This window comes from Chlorocebus sabaeus, chromosome 9 (genome assembly GCF_047675955.1).
Source record: "Chlorocebus sabaeus isolate Y175 chromosome 9, mChlSab1.0.hap1, whole genome shotgun sequence".
Taxonomy (NCBI): Eukaryota; Metazoa; Chordata; class Mammalia; order Primates; family Cercopithecidae; genus Chlorocebus; species Chlorocebus sabaeus.
In genome coordinates, this window is record NC_132912.1 from 22,207,870 (window position 1) to 22,230,353 (window position 22,484).

The window sequence follows — 22,484 nt, forward strand, 5'->3', positions numbered from 1 at the left end:
GTCATAAGGGGAACGTGTTTACTGTCTGCGACAGTGGTTCTCAACAATGTCTGATTTAACAACTCTTTTTTATAAGGATTATGCTGTAATGACTCCCTTTGATAGCCTATTTTATCTACCGAGTGAAATAAACCATCCTAAACAGCAATATATGACTTCTCCTGATTCTGTGGGTTGACTGGGCAGTTCTGCTTGACAAAGTAACGGCAGCTGGGGCTCTGGGCCCCTAAGAAGTCAAAGTGGCCTCACTCACATAACTGAGCTGGCACTGGCTGCTAATCCGGAGCTCAGCTAGGGCTGCTGGCCTAGGACCACCCTTTTCTTTCAGGTCAACCTCTCATGTGGCTTCTCGGGCTTCCTGGTAGCATGGCAGCAAGGTTCAAAGAAAGAGCATTCCTGGAAGCAAAGGTGGAAGCTGCAAGCCTCTTAAGGCCAAGCCCCAAACTTACACAACATTATTTCACTGCATTCTATTGCCAAAACAGGTCACAGGACCAGCCCACATTCAAGGAAAGGGAAAACAGATCCCACCTCTTGATGTTGAAATGGCGGTTATATTCGATGTACATATGGGGCGGGCGCGGGGGATCACACCTGTAATCCCAGCACTTTGGGAGGCCGAGGAGTTCGAGACCAACCTGGGCAATACAAAATATTAGCTGGGCGTGCGCCTGTAGTCCCAGCTTTTTGGGAGACTGAAGCGCGAGAATCGCTTGAGCCTGGGAGGCGGAAGTTGCAGTGAGCAGAGATAGCGCCACCGCACACCTGGCTTGGTCTGCAGAAAGAAAATAGATGTGGAATGGGAGATATTGCTATGGCCACCTTTGGAAACATAATCCATCACATATTTGGGGATGAAATTCCTGGGTGATATAATCTAACTACATAAACAATGTTTTAGAAATGAAAATAGCATCTCAACAGTTTAACAGAGAACTAAAAGGAAAATAATCCATACCATGTATTTCAATATGTAAACGCTCAGATATGACTACACTACAAGATCCATTAAAATAGCCAGATCCTTGCACTGACTTAATGATTACATTTTGATTTAAGAAAAGATAATAAGTCATTCCATAAAAGAGATCTCCTGAAATGAACAGAGGTACAGGAGAACACTAGAACCATAACAAAAAATTGTGCTAGGATAAATGATAATGCATCAGATTTATTTCAACATAATTATAAAAAATCATCAAGACAAATTAGAGAAGAAATACAATAATCTTAAAAACGATCTGGGCCTTATCTATAAAGAATAAAATTTAAAAACCCATGTGACTACAGAAAACATTTCAATTATTTCAAAATTCTACCACATGTCAAAGCATATTCTTAGCCTCCAGTACTTAAAAAGACTTTGGAGATCACATCTTTCAGTGGCCAGAGAATATTGGATGGATTCTTTTAAAGAAGTAAATAAAAGATTATAGAGAAGTTACAATAGATGTCAGAGACATATCAGACCAAGATTGAAAACAATAGGCAACACGCAGATAATTTTAGAATGTGATTTTCACATAATTTCTTTTTATATGTAAATACAAGGATTAGTTCACGTATTTGTTAGTCAAATCCCGAACTCCTGTACCCGAGAAGGATGTTAAGTGTATATGGATCCATGTCACTTCCTCTGGAGATTTTCCGAGCAGATGTCATTCAAACTAGAGGGAGTGTAATAGTTGATCCTGGTATAAAGTCAAGGGCTTCAAATCCAGAAAATGTAGGATTCCTTCTGTTGGCCCAGTAGTTTGCTGCTGTTGCTAGGTTTGGGAACATTCGTGGTGATAGCTCCCCAATAACAGGGTGGCGAAGTACACCTCCAAATTCAAAGAAATCTCCAAGTGCCCTTTTAACCAGTGCTTTCCTCTGCTCAAAAACTGGAATCTCAGACACAACAGCAGGTAAAGCAATGGAACCATCCATGCACTGATCCAGGAACATTCCCACAGTGTAGTAGGTCGTCATCTGTGCTTTGTTGGCAACTACTTTAACTTGATCAAGTAGCTCACATGCAGGGATTCAAATTCTCCGAATAGAAATGTGAACATTAATCCTCCAACCCATGGTCTTGAGTTGATCCAATGTATAGCTGGCCCTGCATTATAGTTAATTAATAAATCAGCACTTTTACCATGCAAATGTCTTCCAATGGATATCATCATTGCCTTGAATTGTCTCTGTACTTGGAGGCTGTTGGTGCATATGGGGTCACTCGATCCAGCAGCAACGCCTATCAGAAGATCACAGCAGTGACGGAGAATCGATGACATCTCAAGGGCAGTGAAGTTAGGCATAACATCTTCGAATTTGCTAGCATAAAGAGTATCTGTTTCCTTGTTCTCATTCCCAATCACAATATTAGACCTTTTGCTCACACCAACACTGAGTAGTGCCTTGCGTAATCCATCGAATATAAAACACAAAAATACTAAGCTTGGGGTTGTAAGGTGAAAATGAGATCTGTGTGCTGGGTCTAGCATAGACTTTCTTGCTTTTTCAATGTCCTTGACATCTCCAATGCCAGGTTGGGGCTCCAATGCATCTGCTGGATACTGTCTGCTCTTCCCAGAGAGCTCAAATTTCCCTTGAAAGTAATGGAAGCTGCTCCCATTCACTGTATTGTCTTGTGGGCTGCTGGTCTATGGGTTCTTTCTTGGGCGGGATATCGTGGGTGATTGTTTCTGTGATTTTCACACAATTTTGTATTGCACTAAAAAAATACAGAGAATGGCAATAATACAAAATATTTTTGAAATAACATTTATTAATAAAATGTATTGTGACTTCTGTATTTCATTTACTTCTTAGTAATATTCAGTTTTTTAGTCTAGTAATTTCCAAATCTCCTCAATTACACAACATAATTTTTATTTTTCTTGCTTTTGCAATAAATGTGCAGCTGCATTAAAATCCTTTCCCCTGTAAACTGTGAATACCAGAGCTATGCCAACAGAGAGACGAGTCAACCACTGATTTCGAGCACAAAATTTAAGGGTTCCTTAAATTTAAACTCAATCATCAAGATCAGTAATATTGTAATGTCAACCTTTAAAACATCAAATTAATGCCAATAAAACCCCCTATAATGAACAAAACAAAACTTCTAACAAAGCCAGGATCCACAGAAAGAGTAAGTTGTTTGATGATTCTTATGCAATATCTTTATGTCGTTTAAGCTTTCCTCTACATAAGGACTTTTTCCTAAGTAAGGAGCCTTTTTGTGTAGCTTCTTTTAAAACTTTTCGATATTCCTTCACACGGAAGGCTGCTGACTTAGATCTGTATTAAAAGTACCACTGCCATATTTGTCATAGGATATTGTTCAGGGCATCTTTTGAAACTAGCAGGGCCGGAACATTTTTCATTGTGCAGAACCAAATCAAGCTTTGGGGCCATCAGGCAAACCTGGTCCCCTCCTCTAAGTGTCAGTGATACCCTATATCAAATCATTGTGTCAACCCCAGAATGCCCTCATGATTTCCAAACTCACTGGCCAAGTGCATGCAGCCCAGAGCAACTGGAGATAACACTGGAAAGGGAATGGAATCAAAGGAACATAGGTTGTACAGGTCTTTTGAAAACTGTCTTGGACATACATCTAAGGTTGATTTGAATTTTAATTAAGTCTCACTTAAAGGCTCTCTGGGGTTTTTAAAAATTAAAGTGCTTTTAAGATATAATATTGCATGCCCTGTTTTAAAACCTAGACAGTGATAAAAGCTTAAAGTTGACACAACCACCAAGCTAATCACAATATTCCATGCAAAAGTTCTCCACTGGAAGGGATAGAACATTACATGGTCATTCATTTCTTTCCTTTCTCGCCTCTTAATGCAATGAAAGGTTATTATGTTTTGTCATGTTTTTAACTGTCTTGTTCCAACTATAGGCTTTTGATCTGGGTGGTATGTTGTGCATCTCAATAAATATTTTTCTTTGCATTAATTCACAGTAATCCATTTTTATTCCTCAAAAGTCCATTTGGAGGTGGAAAAAGGTGAGATTTATGAAAAGAAATGTTCAAAACCTCCACACACTTGAAAACATCCTAAACCTTCATGGATTTTTCTGTGGTTCCCAATTCCGAAAGCACATATAAAGTATAGGGTTTTTGTTATTTCCTTATGTTTAGACAAAGACAAAATCTAATAGGTATTAAATCATGTTAACAAAAACCAATTTTTTTTTTTAGACAGGGTCTCATTTTATCACCCAGGCTGGAGTGCAGTGGCGCAATCTCTGCTCACAGCAGCCTCAACCTCCCTGTTCAAGTGATCCTCCTGCCCCACCCCACAAAGTAGCTGAGACTACAGGTACTTACCACTATGCCCATCTAATTTTTGTTTGTTTTCTGTAGAGACGGAGTTTTGTCACTTTGCCCAGGATGGTCTCTTAACTCCTGACCTCAAGTAGTCCGGCCTCATCCCACCCCATCGCCACCGCCTCCCAAAGTGCTGGGATTACAAGTATGAGCCACCGTACCTGGCCTGAAAACAATTTAAGGTGAGCCTGTGAGCTTTTGCCTCCACCGTTTTGGTGTGCTAATTAAATCACTTAAAGCTGCTTGTGTTTTACGACGTCCCTTCTTAATCCCATGTCTCAAACATTTAGTTAATATGCAACTAAACTTAACTAGCAGTTATAATCACAATTATCTGAGAATTCTTTATTGTGAATAGGTATCTTCGGTTATTAAAACCAAAGGTCTTAACTAAAAACGTCCCCGTATTCTTGATTATTTGGATAATTAGGGACTAGGGTTGGTGTTCTCAGTGCCATAAACCACAATGTGTTGCATACCTCTAAAGCACTTGGTGGGATGCTTTGGGTACTACAGGATTTTGTGAGTTTTCCAAAATATGTATCAGCTACAAAGGTGACAGTTAATTTAACTAATAAGTTGAACTGTCCATTTTTCTGTTGTCCTACAATCTCTATATTAGAATTCAAAAACATTGAAGAGTAAAACAGAAATGATAAATGATGTATCTTCTGAAATTTCTAAAATAAGCAATTTTCAAATGACCTGTGAAAATTAGATCCCTTATAAAATGCTGTAGTAGTAGTAGTAGGATACATATACTAAATAACCTTTCTAATATTTTTTGTTTTGTAAATAGAATAAATCCCTAGCAAGACTCTTTAAATCTAGTCATTAACTTATGTTCAGGACTATTTAATTAAGAAGCTTTTCTTCTCATTTGGCTATTTTTGATTCAAGAAACCAGGTCAAATACATAGTTTCTTGAATAATTTCTAGAATGAAAACTGTTGAAGTCTTTATACATATACTCTGAGTTCACAGCATTAAAATTATAGTAAAGTTGGATGTGGTGCCTTGTGCGTGTAATCTTAAGTGATTCAGGAAGCTAAGGTGGGAGGATCCCTTAAGTGCAAGAGTTCGAGACCAGCCTGGGCAACATAGCAAGACGCCATCTCTCTTAAAAGAAAAATAAATAAACACTTTTTTTTTTTTTTAATTAGCTGGGCATGGTGGCACACACCTGCAGTCCTAGCTACTTTGGAGGCTGAGGTAGGAGGATTGCTTAACTCCAGGAGCTCAAAGGTATAGCGAGCTATGATTGTACCACTACACTCCAGCCTGGGCAACAGAGTGAGATCCTGTCTCTAAAAGAAAAAAAAAGGTTGTATTAAAAACCCAGTCTATGATGCAAATTATGTTATTCTATATATACAGGTCTGTAGCCTACACTCTGCATTATGGGCAAAATTATGTTGCATCTGAAGCATGAAACTTGGTGAGGAGCAAATTCATCTAGCTATGGCCTCAGTAAATACATTCCTTTATTTAGGTTAGTAGTCATCACTAAAAACATTTACTAAGGACCTTCAATATATGGTTCCTTTTCTCAACAAGTTTAAGATGTAGAAAAAATATTATAGAAGATGATATAAAGTTATTGCTAGTCACATATAGTAAGATTATTTGTATAGAAATTCCAAAATGGAAAAGTAGAAAACAGATTTTTTCAAAGTATTTTCTAAGTTTAGTTCATAGATTCTTTAATTCCTATGGGAACACAAGATAATATATTACAAATATATAATAACAAGATCAGCAAAGACATACCTGTGAAAAGAGGCCAACTGCCTAGAAAATAAAGGTAGCCCCAGAGCCCACTGCTTGCCCAGGCTCCTTCCAAGATTAGGTACCTAATTTTGTATTTGTAATTTTGTATTCATTTTCTTTAAGAAAACCCCCCAAAATCATATAAGCTTTGGGCCCCTCAGAACCTGGATCTGCTCCAGTGGGGAGTAAACCATATGTGATTTGCATAAAATGAGTACAAGACTTGGCTGAGCTTTTTCGAAAAACTATAACCAGAGAGATATACCAGGTTCCTGGATGACAAAATTTGCTGCTATTAAAATGTCAAGTCTCTTGAAGTTTAACTGAGCGTTTCATGCAAGCACAATAAGTATCCCAACGGTATTTAGAAAACATAACAAAACTTTGGAAAAAGCTGGTAACCATCTGGAAAAAAATAAGAGTCACTAAGAAATTTTTGAAAAAGATTAATTAAATATGAGGTGCTGGGTTGAAGGAAATATTGCTGTTTTCCTGGGTACAAAACATATTCTAAACCTTCAGTAATTTAAACAATGTGGTCCTGGTGCAGGAATAGGCATGCTGACCAAAACAGACATTAGAACATGTAAAAAAAATTAATAATCAATAAAAGAGGCAGTATCAAGACAAATTCAGCAGCGAAGAGAGGAAAGTGTTAAGAAAAATGGTAATGGTACAACTGGTTAGATAATTGGGAGTAAAAATCCATTTTGATATTAATCTGACACCATCCACTCACATAACCTAAATAAAGTAATGAAATATTTTTAAAGAATATAGAAAAATTACAAGAAAATAAACATTAATATGACTCACACTCCTCAGAGGAATAGGGTTTTTGTTTTTTGTTTTTTGTTTCTTGAGATAGGGACTCGCTCTGTCGCCCAGGCTGGAGTGTAGTGGCACCATCATGGCTCACTATAGCTGCAACCTCCTGGGCTCAAGCAATCCTTCCTCCTCAGCCTCCTGAGTAGCTGGGACTGCAGGCATGTATTACCTTGCCCAGCCAAGGAATGGTTTTTTAAAAAGCTTAGTAACAATGAAACCAGTTACAAAATAAAATATTGACTGAACTGACAATGTAGAACTGAAAAATATTTGCACACAAAATTCATTACCCAAATTAAAGGCAAGCAATATATGGGGATTAAAATACTTTCTGCAAGTATACAAGGTTAACACTGACCTTATATAAAAAGCTCATGCAAAAAAAGCTTTGGTGTCAGCACCAAGACACCAATAGATTAACATGCATAAAAGCATGTATGAACACTCCGGCAATTCCTCAAAATACTCAGCATGGAGTTACCATAGGACCCACCAACTACACTCCTAGTTGTAGGCCCAAGACAAATGAAAATATGTGTCCACCCCAAAACTTGTACATAAATGTTCATAGAAACATTATTTATAACAGTCAAAAAGCAGAAACAACTCCAATATCCATCAACTGATAAATTGATAAATGACTTATATCTGTACAACAAAATGTTATTAGGCAATCAAGAAGAAAGCACTGTTTCAAGCTACAACATGGTTACCTCTAGAAAACTTACGTTACGTGAAAGAAGGCAGTCACAAAAGATCATATATTGTGTGACTTCATTTATATAAAATATCCAGAATAAGTAGACATATAGAGACAGAAAGTAGAGATAAGTGGTTGCCTAGGTCTGTAAAGGGGTTTGGGGGGAAATAAGGAGTGACTGATAATAGGTACATGATTCCTTGTTGGAGTGATGAAAATGTTGTAAAATTAATTGTGGTGATGGTTGCACAACCCTATGAATATACTAAAAAATCATTTAACTGTTTGCTTTAAATGGGTGAATTGTATGGTGTGTGTTATATCAATACACAATGTATAATATATTATCACAATACTATCTATATGATATCACTGTACATTATAAATAGCTTTATTATAAAGATGCTTTTTTAAAGTGTGTCCAGCCAAATCACAGAAGAAAGCAAGTTAACAGACTTGAGGAAATTATCAGCATTGCTAATAACCAAAGAAATACAAATTAAAGCAATAAGGAGACAGTATTAATATTTTTATCAAAGTAACTAGAAAATAGTTTTGACAATTCTCACTGCTGCTACAAGTATGGCAAAACAGACATTCTCATATATTGCCATTGGGAATGCAAATTGATACTGCCTTTTTTGAAGGCAGTTTAGCAACAGATATCAAGAACTCTAAATATATTAATACTCTGCCTCAGTGGTGTAGCTTATAAAAATGTCACACAAGAAATTCTTCCCAAATATGAAAGAAAAAAATCGTTCTATACAAAGACCCTCATTTCAGCATTATATACGACCATGAAGAAATGAAACATCTTAAATCTTTAGTAATAGTGGAATAGTTAAGTGTGCTGTGGTATACATACTAGATGAAATATTACACAGCAGTGAAAAATATTTTACATATTAATATGGGAAAATTAGTACAAGATATCAAGAGAAAATGATAGTACAAAATTATATGCCTAATATTGTTAGAACTACATTTAACTATTTTCTTTTTTATATTTTCAGATTATCTTTAATAAACTATACTTAAATTTTTCTTAATATCTAAGAAAAATAAAACAGTAACAACAGTGTAAAGCACAATATGATGTGTGGTTTATGCCATAATGAGAACAAGATATTCCGAGAAGAGTTTCAAACTCAGTGTTTCAATATTTTATCTGCAAGTGACTGTGCTTCTATGATTTTTTTTACCCCAATAAAAGTCATTCAGTGAAACCCAATTTAGGGACACCTCATCTGGCATGTACTAACTAATCACCAAAAAAAAAAAAAAACTAGTGATAACATATACCTCAATCCATATATGTGATGTATTTTTCTTTCACTCTATTTTACAACTATATTTACAGTAAACACAGTCTTCAAACCGCTTCAATCTAGATTTGTTAAGTATTTTAAAACTAAAGATAATATATAACCTGCTTTGAATTATCACCAACAGACTCAAACAAGGCAACAATTTCTTTAAGGAAAACAAGCTACTGTATCAAAATGAGAATACTTTCCATTCTTTTGAAAAAATATCTAGGTGGCAACATTCTATGTACAATGGGTAATTTACTTGTGGTTTTATTTCAAAAACTTAGAATATTCCTTTGAAATATGTAATTCTCATCATTGGTAGTTTGGCACACGAAACTCTCCTAAAAAGATAGGTTACATATATAATACAATGAAGACTGAGGAAGGACAGGATTTTAGTGAAAAGTTGCAGTAATTTATAAATTGTGCTAATACAATTAGAGTATAAGACTTCAGAAATTTTAACTTGATTTTCAAAACACTGGAAGTTTAATCAAGAATCATGAAGTACTTCTTGCCCTATGTCCACTCCATCTCCGTTTTGCCAAAATCCACATAATCAAAATGTTGTATGATTTTTCTTAAGACTGTTTTATTGAGATCAAAAACTAAGTAAGTACACTTGAGCCTCAAGTCTAAAACACAAAACTTGTGCGCTGCCTCATTTTACCTTAACTTAGCCAATCAGAATCCAATGTTGCCTGGGAAACCCTCTCATGCTTATTACAATAACAATTCTGTTGCTTGATTTTTAAAGCAATAAATACATATACATACTCAGAAATTTTTTATACATATATATATATATATATATATTTTTTTTTCTTTTTTTGAGGCAGTCTCGCTCTGTCGTTGCAACCTTCTCCTCCTGGGTTCAAGTGATTCTCCTGCCTCAGCCTCCTGAGTATCTGAGATTACAGGCACGTGCCACCACGCCAAGCTAATTTTCCTCTTTTTAGTAGAGACAAGGTTTTACCATGTTGACCAGGCTGGTCCCAAACTCAGGTGATCCGCCAGCCTCAGCCTCCCAAAGTGCTGGGATTTCAGGTGTGAGCCACTGCGCCTGGCCTCAGAAATTATTTTAAAAATCTATTGGTAAATAGTCAACATTTCAGGAAAAGCAATGCAAAAACTTATTATCCTGGTTGCTTTTCCCTGATCAGTATGCAAAGGCACAAAGAAATAAAGAGAACCGTTTCACTTTCATACTGTTCTCATATTCATTTTTTATGTGCCAAGAACTTTGGTAATATAAAGACAGACAAAGAGGAAAAAACATATCCTCTGCTTTTTCTATATATCCCGCACACTATGCATTTCATTACACACCAATGTGTTTATCAGATTCAACTGCATTGTTATTTTGTATCTTCCTTGGTATATGCAAGAAAAATGGAAACAAAACTTTTAATGGAAAACAGAAAACTTTAATAAATGACAAAAGTAGATACTATATTGGCTGCATTCTCTGACTACACCATGACATAACCATAAATTCGTAAAATTAACTTTGCAAAAAACAACCACTTGAAAAAGGTTAAGTATTAAGTCTCTCCTAAATAACTTCTAAGTCAAAAAGCAAGCAACAAATACAGACTATTTAGAAAATAATGTAAAGAGGAATAACTACGTGTCTAGTCCGTTCTCACACTGCTATAAATATATTACCTGAGACTGAGTAATTTATAAGGAAAGGAGGTTTAATTGACTCACAGTTCCGCATGGCTGGGAAGGCCTCAGGAAACTACAATCATGGCCGAAGGAGAAACAAGCAGCTTCTTCTCAAGGCAGCAGGACCTAGAGAAAAAGCAAGGGTTGGGGGAACTGCCAGACGCTTTTAAGCCATCAGATCTCGTGATAACTCACTCACTATCACGAGAACTGCATGAGGGAAATCCACCCCCATGATCCAATCACCTCCTACCAGGTCCCTGCCTCAACAGTCGGGAATACAATTCAACATGAGATTTAGGTGGACACAGCTAAACCATATAACTGCATGGCAAAATCTCTGTCTTTTAAATGTAAATCTTAATGACTTTGCCGTGTTTTAAAAAATTAAAGTATACAAACCAAATGCGTAACAAAAAAGAAAAAAAAAACAGCAATGACCTAAAAAGACAGGAAGAAATAATATACATATAAGGAAAAATAATAAGAAAAGTAACCACTCCTAGGAGACTTGTCCCGTGGATACTATGGCCCCTCACCCAGGTCCCCTTCAGGTTCAAGGCTGTTGCTGGGAGTAATTATTGGCTGTTGATGGCTCACAGCTGAATCCATTTTCTGGAATTGACCTTGGTTAAAGGAAGTTGCCTCAATACATTTATGTCTCTTCTTCAAGGCCAGCCCACAATCCAATGACTGGATTCAATGCAGGGATTCAAAGACTCAGCCCTGGTGCCTTGGATTGATACATCTCTGAATGCTCTTTCAGCCTCGATGCTCCCCCTGGAACCAGCTGAGGCTACTGATGCAGCTGCATCTCAGTTCGGCTTTTTCCTCTGCTCACTACTATTTTCTCCCTGGTTTCCTCAAAGGAGTTGCTTCTGAGAGCACTCTTCAATAAACTCCTACATGCAAATCTCAGAGTCTCAGGGCATCTGACCTGCAGCAGCTAGTGCTGGAAGGGATCCTAGGAACATGGCTTTAAAATGAGATTGCAGGAGCCTGTAATCCCAGCACTTTCGGAGGCCGAGGCGGGTGGATCACGAGGTCAGGAGATCGAGACCATCCTGGCTAATATGGTGAAACCCGTCTCTACTAAAAATACAAAAAATTAGCCGAGTGTGGTGGCGGGCGCCTGTAGTCCCAGCTACTTGGAGGCTGAGGCAGGAGAATGGCGTGAACCCGGGAGGCGGAGCTTGCAGTGAGCCGAGATCGCACCACTGCACTTCAGCCTGGGCGACAGAGCGAGACTCTGTCTTTAAAAAAAGAGAGAGAGAGAGAGAGATTGCAGGCACAGCCAGATCACCCACTGGCGGGCAGGTACTGAAGACCCATCACTGGGGATAGATGGAGCATGGATACCTCTGGCATGAGACAGTGGTGCAAGCATTAAAACGTTCCCGGTGTGAGCTGGCATTGGATACCAGCAAAAGGGAATGTACTGGCAGATGAAGTATTTTAGGATTTTGAGAGATAGAAAAAGTGGTAATTACAAGGATTAGGGAATTGGCTGCTGCTGACAACAGTGGATGCCCTAGAGGAAGACAATGAAAGGTTGAGGTTAATTAATCACCAATTAAGGGTAAGCAGGAAAGTCAGATGGCCTCTTCCACACCATATAAAGAGATTCTCATCTATGAGCCAACACCAAAAAAGGCTAAGAATCAAGCCCGAGCCTCAACAATAAGAGTAACAGAGCTTCGGAAGAGGTTGAATAAGGAGAGGACCTGTTGGGAAGAAGTTGACCTTAAGGCATGGCATGGGGGCATCTTGAATTCCCATGTTCTGCCCAGACTCTGGGCCTACAGAAGTGGCCCACTTCATCCTGTCAAAGGCCAGCACAGCCTGCTTGCTTGAAGATGATGCAGTCATCTGCCTTGCAAGGCCACAAGCACTCCTTTCAGATCCACTTCTACTTTCTCTTTTGGCCATCAGATAAATGAGTAGGGTTGAGTCATAACATGAGCCAGCCTCCTGAGAGAGGGAAGAGATGCTCTCAAAAGGAAATGTAGGACCAAGCTGACATATGCCATCACAAACCAAAAGAGAGGACATTTGGTGTTGGTTCAAAGTGAGTAGAAGATAAGGCTGAATAAAGAAGGGCCAACCAAGACAGAGCATTGTCCTGTGAAACAGGATTTAACCCTGACAAGCAACCTAGGAGTTGGTGACAACACACTACAAGAGCTCAGAAGCTTGTAGAAAACATTGCCACATTATGTGAGAGAAAGTGCTGGAACTTCCATGACAGACAGGAAAATAAAGGATTGAAAGGTTAGGAAAATGGTCTAGAGTGAATATACCCTGTTGAGTGCCAGAAAACCCACTCACCAATGATAGACTGTGGGAGGGGCCAGAGGACACTGTTTAATAAAGCAATGAAGTCATCGGGATGAGGGGCACCAGCAGCTCTGTGAAGGTCAGTGTGGCTGTCCCCTGTGGCTTGGGCTGAGATTGGGGATACTGGTACAGAACTGGGCTCCCTGATAATAATGGGGATGATAGTGTCCTGCAGTGATAAGGGCAGATTGTGGGCTATTATTCTAATGGCTGGCAAGTTTGGACTGAAAGAGGGAGAGGTGTCTGACTCACAGAGATGTGAAGTTGGTTAATGGAACATAGCATCTGTAGGGACATCTTGGATGAGCAGCCAATAAGCATATTACTCAAATTATACAATCAGGATAAATTGAGACCAAGAGTGGTGGCTCGCGCCTGTAATCTCAACACTTTGGGAGGCTGAGGCAAGAGAATTGTTTCAAGATCAGCCCAGGAAATGTAGGAAGACCCCCATATCCCTATAGAAAATTTAAAAATTAGCCAGGCATGGTGGCATGCATCTGTACTCCAAGCTACTTGGGAGGCTGAGGTAGGAAGATCCCTTGAGCCCAGGAGTTTGAGACTGCCACGAGCCATGACGACACATGTCACTGAACTTCAGCCTCGGCAACAGAGTGAGACCCCCCATCTCCAAAAAGAAAAGAAAAGAAATCAACCATGAATCTTCAGGAGACTGAGACCAATCACCCCAATAAAAATGACCATATTCTGCCTCAATTCTGGATCTGAGCCACTACTCAGGCTAGGAACTCACTGACTGAAGGATAGACCAGGTCCCAGGAAGAATTCTATCACCCACAGCAAGTATATATGATAGAGTCCCCAGTCCTTTTTCCAAAGGGACATATAGCCATTTGTGTGGGTGAACTGGGGGAAGAGGAATTCCTGACATTTCAAGGGTTTGAATTCACATTGATACTAAAAGATCCAAAGTGTTACCACGTCCCCACTCGCCATAGTTAGAGTGGGCACATTCACAAGCCAGGTAATAAATGCAGTCCTGGGTTCCAGGCCAGCTTGGGCAATGTAGGGAGACCTTGACTCTACAAAAACTTTAAAAAATAGCTGGGCATGATGGCACACACCTGTGGTCCCAGCTACTTAGGAGGCTGAGGTGGGAAGATGGCTTGAGCTCAGGAGGCCAAGGCTGCAGTGAATTAGGATCACGCCACTGCACTCCAGCCTGGGCAACAGAGCAAGACCCAATCTCAAACCAAATAATAAAAAATTTTAAAAAATTTAAAAACCAAGACATATGATTTTAAAAAATGGTGGTTGTTTTTACTCACTGAGTTTTATGGTGGTTTATTATGCAACAGCAGATAACTAAGACAGAACCTGATTATTTGGAAGTGGTATCTGCCTTAAGAAAAACTTGCAGTCTTACCTTTGGGACCAGGTGGTAAGCAGGAGATGGAAGTCCTTAAAGAGCCCATTATTGAAGGCTTAAAAGACAGTAATGAAATAGCTATTGGAGGCTGAAGGAAAGGGGACATATTATAATTTATTAACAGGAGGTACAAACTCCACAGAAGACAGTGGTGAAATGTCATCTGCAGGAACGTGGAAAACAGAAAATGTACATAAGGAATTCTCATAGGTCTGGCTGAGGATATTTATAGGCACACTGTTGAAAGTACTAATTGCTTTTATTTTGCTTTGTTTTTGTTTTTAGCTGCCTATGAAAAGTACATGAGGAGTAGAATAGAAAAACAAGATAAATGTACAGTTTTAAAGTGAAATTTAGGGGAAATATAAAGGAATCAGGATTTGGTTTGGTACCCCTTTGTGGGATGACCCTCTATTGAAATTTGTTTTCATTGTGAATAGAGTGGGAATATAAATTTTTGGAAGGAAGACCACAGAGGTGAAGAGCTACATCCATCAACATGACTTAACACTGTTGGTATTGATCGTGATCACTTGTCAGATTTCTTCACTTAAAGTTACTCTTTTCTCCTTTCCATACTGAACTCTTTGGAAGGAAGTCACTTAAGGAGTCAGGAGTTGTGCTCCTCTTCCTTGAGGGCTTCCCTTCTCCCTCCCCTCCCCTCCCCTCCCCTCCTCTCCCTTCCCTTCCCCTTTCTTTTTTTTTTTTTTAATGTGTAGAGACAGGGTCTCTCTATGTTGCCCAGGCCAGTCTTGAACTCCTGGCGTCAACTGATCCTCCTGCCTTGGCCTCCCAAAGTGCTGGAATTACAGGTGTGAGCCACTGGGCCTGGCCTTCAACTTGCTTTTTTAATTAAATGTGCTTAAATCTGTTTCTGGGTTCTGAATTGTTTCCATTGGTCTGCTTATCTCTCCTTGCTTCAACATCACACTGTCTGACATAATAAGGCGGAAAAATCCCCGCAAAATAATTTAAATTTTCATTTTTAATTGTGATTAAAATGTACATAACATAAAATGTCCCATCTTAGCCATTTTAAAGGGTAGAGTTCAGTAGAATTAGTACATTCATGTTGTTGTACAACCAGTCCCTAAAACTCTTTTGATATTACAAAACTGAAACTCTATACTCATTTAAAAACAACTCTCCATTTCTCCCTTCCCCCAGCCACTGGCAACCACCATTCTACTTTCTATCTCTACGAATTTAACTAGTCTATGTACCTGGTACAAGTAGAATTATACAATTCATACAAATCATCAGTTTGTCTTTTGTGAGTGATATATTTCACTTAAGCGTAACATCTTCGAGGTTCCTCCATGTTGTAGCATGTGTCAGAATTTCCCTCCTATTAAGGCTGAATAATGTTCCATTGTGTGTGTGTGTGTTTATCACATTTTGTTTATTCATTCATCATTTACCAAGTTTCTATGGGCACCTGGGTTGCTTCTACTTTGTGGGTATTGTGAATAACACTGCTATGAACATGAGTGTACAAATAGCTCTTGAAGATTCTGTCTTCAGTTTCTTTGGGTATATGCTCAAAAGTGGAATTACTGAATTATGTGATAATTCTATTTTCAATTTTTTGAGGAATCGCCTGCTGCTTTCCCATGATAGCCATGTAATTTTAAGTTCCCATCAACAGGGCACAAAGGTTCCAATTTCCCCACATCGTCACCAACACCTGTTATTTTATGTTTTTTTGGATAACAACCATCCTAATGTATGTGAGATGGTTCTCACTGTAGTTTTGATTTGCATTTCCCTAGCGCTAATGATGTTGAGCATTTCTCATGTGCTTATTGGCCATTTGTACATCTTCTTATGGAAATGTCAACTCCAGCCCTTTGGCCATTTTTTGGCTGTTTAGTTTTTTATTGGTTGTTGAATTGTGGGAGCTCCTTCCATATTCTAGATATTACCTCTTTATCAGATACATAGTTTGTGAATATTTTCTCTCATCTTGAGAATTACCTTTCCACTCTTTTGATAGGATCCTTTCATGCACAGAAATTTTAAAGTTTGATGTAGTCTATTATCCACATTTTCTTTTATTGCTTGTGCTTTGGTGTCATATCTACTCAAACAAATACATAAATCATTGTCAAATCCAATGCCATGAAGCCTTCCCCCTATGTTTTCTTTTAAGAGTTTTATAGTTGTAGGTCTTATATTGAGGTCTGTAATCCATTTTGAGTTAATTTTTGCATATGGTATAAAATAATGGTCCAACTTCATTCTTTTTCATGGGATGTTCAGTTTTCCTACACCATTTGTTGAAAAGAATATCCTTTCCCTATTGAAAAATCCCAGCACTTTTGTTGAAAGTTGTTTTATTGTATATTTAGGGATTTATTTCTGGGCTCTCTGGTCTTCATCAATATAATTTGTGATGGTTAATTTTATGTATCAGCTTAACTGAACCACAGGGTGCCCAGGTATTTGGTAAAACACTGTTCCTGGGTATGTCTGTGAAGGTGTTTCTGGATGAGTTTACCATGTGAACTGGTAGATTGAGTAAACAGATTGCCCTCTCCAATGTGGACAGGCCTTGTCCAATCAGCTCAGATTCAAACTAGAACTAAACCATTGGCTCTCCTGGGTCTTCAGTTTGCCAACTATAGATCTTGGACTTCTCAGCCTTTCTAATCACACGAGCCAATTCCTTACAGGAAATATATACTGTTCCTGTTTCTTTGGGGAACTCAAACAAATACATAAATTTTAAGATAGAAAAACAGCATTCAAAATTGCATATAGAGTATGAGTTCAGGTATTTTTATATTAGAAAAAAGTTAACAAATTAAAGTAATATATATTTGTTGTAGACAACTTGGGAGGTAAAGCATAAAAAAGAAAAAATCAGATCCTCTCATTTTGATGTATTTAACTCACTATCAAGAAATAATTATAGATCACCTATGTAAGTAATTCAGTCTTATTGCAAAATAGGGATTATACTTTGTGGACAGTTTTGTATCCAGTGTTTTGTGCCTAATGCCACATTTTAACATTGCACAAAGGCATTATTTCTGAAGAACACTAAACATCTGTATAAATGCTTTTTATGTATTCTCATGTCTAAAGAATATACCACAATTTATTTCACTATTTCCATTAGTGTTTGATATTTTCTCTTGTTTATAGTTTCTCACTATTTTAAGTAAAGTTGCAATGAACATAATTATACTGAAATTTTTATAGATATTTATTATTATAACCTTAGGCATATACCACTTTAATAATAACAATGAATAATTTTGTTTAAACAAAGTAAAACTTTTCTTGAGATTCTTGTACACTGATCCTTTCTTGAATGCGTTTCCTCAGTGGTATTTTTGGACTTTCCACAACTTTAAATATAGCTTTTTTCATATAGCTCTAGATTTTCCTCTTTTTTTTATAGTTTCAAAATGACAGGACAACTAATTTTTTTCCTCCAATATAGAACTCTAGATTAAAATTCTTAAGATTTTTGGTTATATTATCTGGGAAATTATTGAGTTATCTTACAGCAACTCTGAAGATCAAGTCTCATCTTGGTTTTAAAATTTACACTTTATTTCCAAAAATAAAACTGAATTAATTTAAATGCCATAATAATTTCTAAAAGGTTGTTTTTGTTTTGTATCTTTGATGGAAAGGGATAAGAGCACTTTTTATTTGTTTATAGACAAAATTAAACCCTTCAAGTAAATAGCAAATTTCTCATATTTCCTGCCTTAATACCACCATTTTTTTCTTACCAAGTCTATCATAGATGGTTAGGTCATAAGCGAGTAGGCATGGAAAATTGATTTCTAATTTCTATTATTTTTTCTAATCTTCATCTGTAAGTATTCCTCTGATACGGTGTTAAGGATTGAATGTTTCTGTCCTCCCCAAAACATATATTCTGAAGCCCTAATTCCCAATGTGACAGAAGCTGGAGATGGGGCTTTGGAGAAGTAATTAGTGTTACGTAAGGTGATGAGGCTGTGGCTCTCATGATTGGATTAGTGTCCTTATGAGTAGAATATCAGAGAGCTAGAAATTCCTCTCCTAGGTACATGCACAAAAAAGGGGTCACATGAGCACACAGCAAGATGGCAGCTTCCTACAGGCCAAGAGAAGAGTCAGCAGAATAAAACCTACCTTGCTGGCACTTTGATCTCAGACTTTTCAGCCTTTAGAACTGTGAGAAATAAATTGTATCTGTTGTTTAACCCACCCAGTCTGTGGTGTTTTTTTATTGTAGGCTGAGCAGAGCAGACTAAGACACAAGATTTAGTCGTAAATTTATTTTTCAATACTGATCAATGACAACTTAAAAATTCACATTTTAACCTAATAATCTGTATGTTTACAGTTTAAAACTTATATTTTGGTGACTGGTAAAAAAAAAACATAAAGCGGAGTTCTGGGATGTTGAGAGCTGTTTACAAAGATGTGTTAACTTTATAAAAATGTATTCAGTTATACTCAATAATTCGTGTACATTTCTATATGTATTTATGCTTAATCAAAAAGTTTCCTTTTCATTCATATTTCAGACAATTAAAATATTGAGATTTTTCTTAAATATGTAGGCTTTAAAAATAACTTAAGATTTAAGTATTTGGTGTGATCTATAAACATAGTTTATTCTCACCCTGTTCCTGTAAGCTCAAAGCTTATTTTCAACAAGTAAAAACACAGAATACACTGACATTACCAAAAGGGATCAACACCGAGGACTTAAAATGAAATAATACAGTTGATAAAATTAACATTCTTACCTATTTAAAATGTTTCAAGTGCTTTAACTATTTTCTGGTTAAATGTATTATAGCTTATTCTACCCTCAATTCATTGCTGTTTTCAATTGTAGCTATAAATTGAAGAACATTTTAGGCCCTGTGTCCATCAAAATTCAGAGAAATAAAAGTTCATATTTGCATTATTCATTATCATGTATTATGCATGCAGAAACAGAGCAGTTCAGTTTCTTCAGGCTTTTTTTCCTAAACTTTGCATTGCATGACATCAGACATAAGTGTTAGAAATGAAAGCAGAGACATGTTAAACCATGTGGCTTCCTCCTAGCCTGCATTATGTTCTAAAGAAACACTTGCATTATAAAAATACTTTAAATGAATGATTTCTATGATTTTTGTGACAGATCTTTAATTTTTATCTATCATCTGTTTTGTCCTTTCCTAAATTAGATGAATAGTACATTCTCTAATGAGTTTTTATATTTAAATCATAGCAATTGGTTCACCTTTTATTATGTTACTTCAGTGAATTTCCCTCGATTTTGTATATGCAGTTTAAGTGTACAACTCTATTAGCAATATTAGGAACATATTTACATACTCAAATATACAATATAGCGTTTTAAATGCTATTCAGCCTTTAATTAAAACTTTAAATGATCTTGACATATATCTGGGTTTGGCTGGCATTACAGAGCCAAGAAATTAAGGACAAAAAGATACTCCTCAGAAATAGCATTTATTGCAACATCTACAACCATGACACATTGAAATTTTATAAAGCCAATGCAATTATAAATATTTACGCAATTCTTCCAAATTGTTGCCCACCTACCTTTTTTTGTTTCTTGAGATAGGGTCTTGCTCTGTGACCCATGCTGGAGTGCAATGAAGTGGTCACAATGCTGGGTTAATGTTTTATTTTGTGTAGACATGGAATCTCATTCTGTTGCCCAGTCTGGTCTCTAACTCCTGGGCTCAAGTAATCCTCCTGCCTTGGCCTCAAAAAAGTACTGAGACTACCGGTGTCAGCCACCCACACTGGGGCTTACGTATCTTACCTGCCTGCAAGAGCCAAGGAAATGGCCTAAGCACTTGTCCACATAATAACAGCAACTGCTTCTGCTTACATTAGAGGGGAGTTTTGCACTCAGCGCGGCACCTCCATTCCCGTTTAATTCTCCTTCATTTTCTGGTCTCTAAATCATCTTAATACCCAAAATAGGATGAAATAGAATGTACTTAGAAATTGAAGATCGAATTTTAAACTGCCACCTAGGCCCCTAGTCAAGTACAAATTCTGGTACTATCTCACAAAAGTGTCCCGAAACAGGGGTCTCCGTGGATGTCCCAATTCCCAAACATTAGCTTGGGGTCAAAGAATCCTTAGTTTCTAGACTCCATGGCCTGAATCTATCTCCTTCCAGATTTTGCCTGCCTCTCTCTCTCATCTTGCCTTCTGTACCTAAATGCTAACAAATTGTTTCCCTAAGACACATTCCCCAGGAAGACTTCATGTTCACACACAGCCTTCATTTGAATAAAATTGACCAGCCCAATGAATGCATAATTTAACAATGCCCTTTAGCACGCCATAAATGCTGTGTTGGTTTTTATTTTACTCCCTTTACGAGATTTGGAGCAAAATATTAACGAAACTTCATAAAAACCAATTCAAGTATCATTTTGGTTTTAAATTAACTAATTAGGTAGCTGTATTTTAGAGGAAGGAACTTCCAAGCAGGCAGTACAGCAGGGAGGAGCTTGGGCATGGGCCTGACTACCCAGGTTCCAAACTCACTGTGACTTCAAGCAAATTACTCAGCTGATTACTCAGTGGCACTGTGCCTCAGTTGCCTCATCTGTACAATGGCAGTAATAGGACCTGGAAGGCTTATGAAGATTACATACCTTTCTCCATGAAAGCGCTCAGTAAAATTAGCCTTTATTAATATGTCAACTGAGCTGAAATATAACGAAGAATATAAAACAATATATCCACAGGAATCATTTGTACTAGTTCTTACACTTTTCTTCAAAACTCTCTTTCAACTTTCTGTAGTCCAAACCAAGACAATAATTGTTATGATGAAACTAGGATTATTTCTCAAAGTAATAAAATAAAAGGAAACTATTTTGAGAGGGTTTTGCATTTGCGGAAATAAAAGTAGGGGACGTTGAAAGTAGAAAGTTGAAGCAAATTATGTAGCAGCTTCACTTTTAATCTTTCTCATCCTTTTTTTTAAGTTTAACAATCATACTATTTTAAGAGGTTTTTCTCCTTTTCTGTATCGATGGGAAGTGTTGCAGGCTTATTCTATTCTCTAATAAATTCAAGCGTTTTAGTAGAAAAAGTGAATATAATATATATTCTTACAATATTGTCCACATGAAAGATTTACTGCAACAAAAATTATTTCTGTAGGCATTAATACCAGGAACAATTAATGTTTAAGTCGCAGACGGAGATGTTTACGCTGACAGGGAACAGACAAAAGGGCGGCCATGCTCCAACAAAATGTGAGAGTTTTCAGTTTGCAGCTCGAACTTGACACTGTTGAAATGCATGCATTGCGGTGGCCCCGTGACATTTCAGGCGTCCCGAAGCCGAGCAAGAGCAGCCCGGGCCGCGTTCCCCGTGTACGCTCGGGCCTCCGGGGACGCGCAGAACTGGAGAGGCGGTCGCGCGCGGCAAACGGGCCCGCGCGCGTCCCCGCTCCGGGACCCTGGCGAGGCCTAGATCCCTGCGACTACCCTGGGGAAGGGCTGGCCGCGCTCACCTGCAGCCAGGAGAGGACAGCGGGGTAGAGGAGGCCGCTCGGCACAGGACGAAACCGAAGGGCTCGCCGGCTGGCCGCGCGGTGTGAGGGTGGGTGGTTTCTCTGCTTGGTCCCTGGAAATCCACCCCAGCTTAGCCCGGAGGCCTGAACTCGATTTCTACAAAACTTCCCGCGACCAGCTCGTAAAACGAGAGCGCGTCCCTGGGTGGGCTCGAACCACCAACCTTTCGGTTAACAGCCGAACGCGCTAACCGATTGCGCCACAGAGACTCCCATGCTGCCTGCCCCTTCTGCCACAGCCTTTATGAAGAATAATAAAGGCAGTATGCGGCTGTTCCTTTCTGCTTTCCGATTGGTACTATCAGAACCAAAATGTTTCATTTCATGTTTCCAACCCTCTTAATTCTATTTTCCACCTTTTAAGCATATCGAAAAATTATGCAACAAAATCAAACAGCACTGCAGATTGCAAAATGTGTTAAAATACTGTTGCTTCCCCTCGCCAATTCCCATTTGGAACGTTGTATTTCAGGAAAATAATTATTTCTTAACAGTTTTCTTTTATGAGGAAATCAAAGCTTTCATCTTGTGAGCTGAAAAACTTTCCCTTTGTTTCAAACAATTTG

At 38.0% G+C, this 22,484-nt stretch overlaps 1 protein-coding gene and 1 non-coding gene across 2 annotated transcripts; both read right to left on the reverse strand.

Annotated features, from left to right (window-relative positions):
* Positions 1–1,569: 1,569 nt before the first annotated feature.
* On the reverse strand, positions 1,570–13,246 carry EBLN1 (endogenous Bornavirus like nucleoprotein 1). The gene is given in 5 exon segments (XM_073019514.1): positions 1,570–2,024; positions 2,027–2,687; positions 4,807–4,940; positions 12,941–13,118; positions 13,202–13,246. Coding segments are annotated over 5 exon segments (1,473 nt in total).
* An 8,808-nt stretch (positions 13,247–22,054) lies between these two features.
* TRNAN-GUU (transfer RNA asparagine (anticodon GUU)) lies at positions 22,055–22,128 on the reverse strand. Its single transcript has one exon. It is a non-coding gene; the product is annotated as a tRNA-Asn (tRNA).
* Between the last annotated feature and the right edge of the window lie 356 nt (positions 22,129–22,484).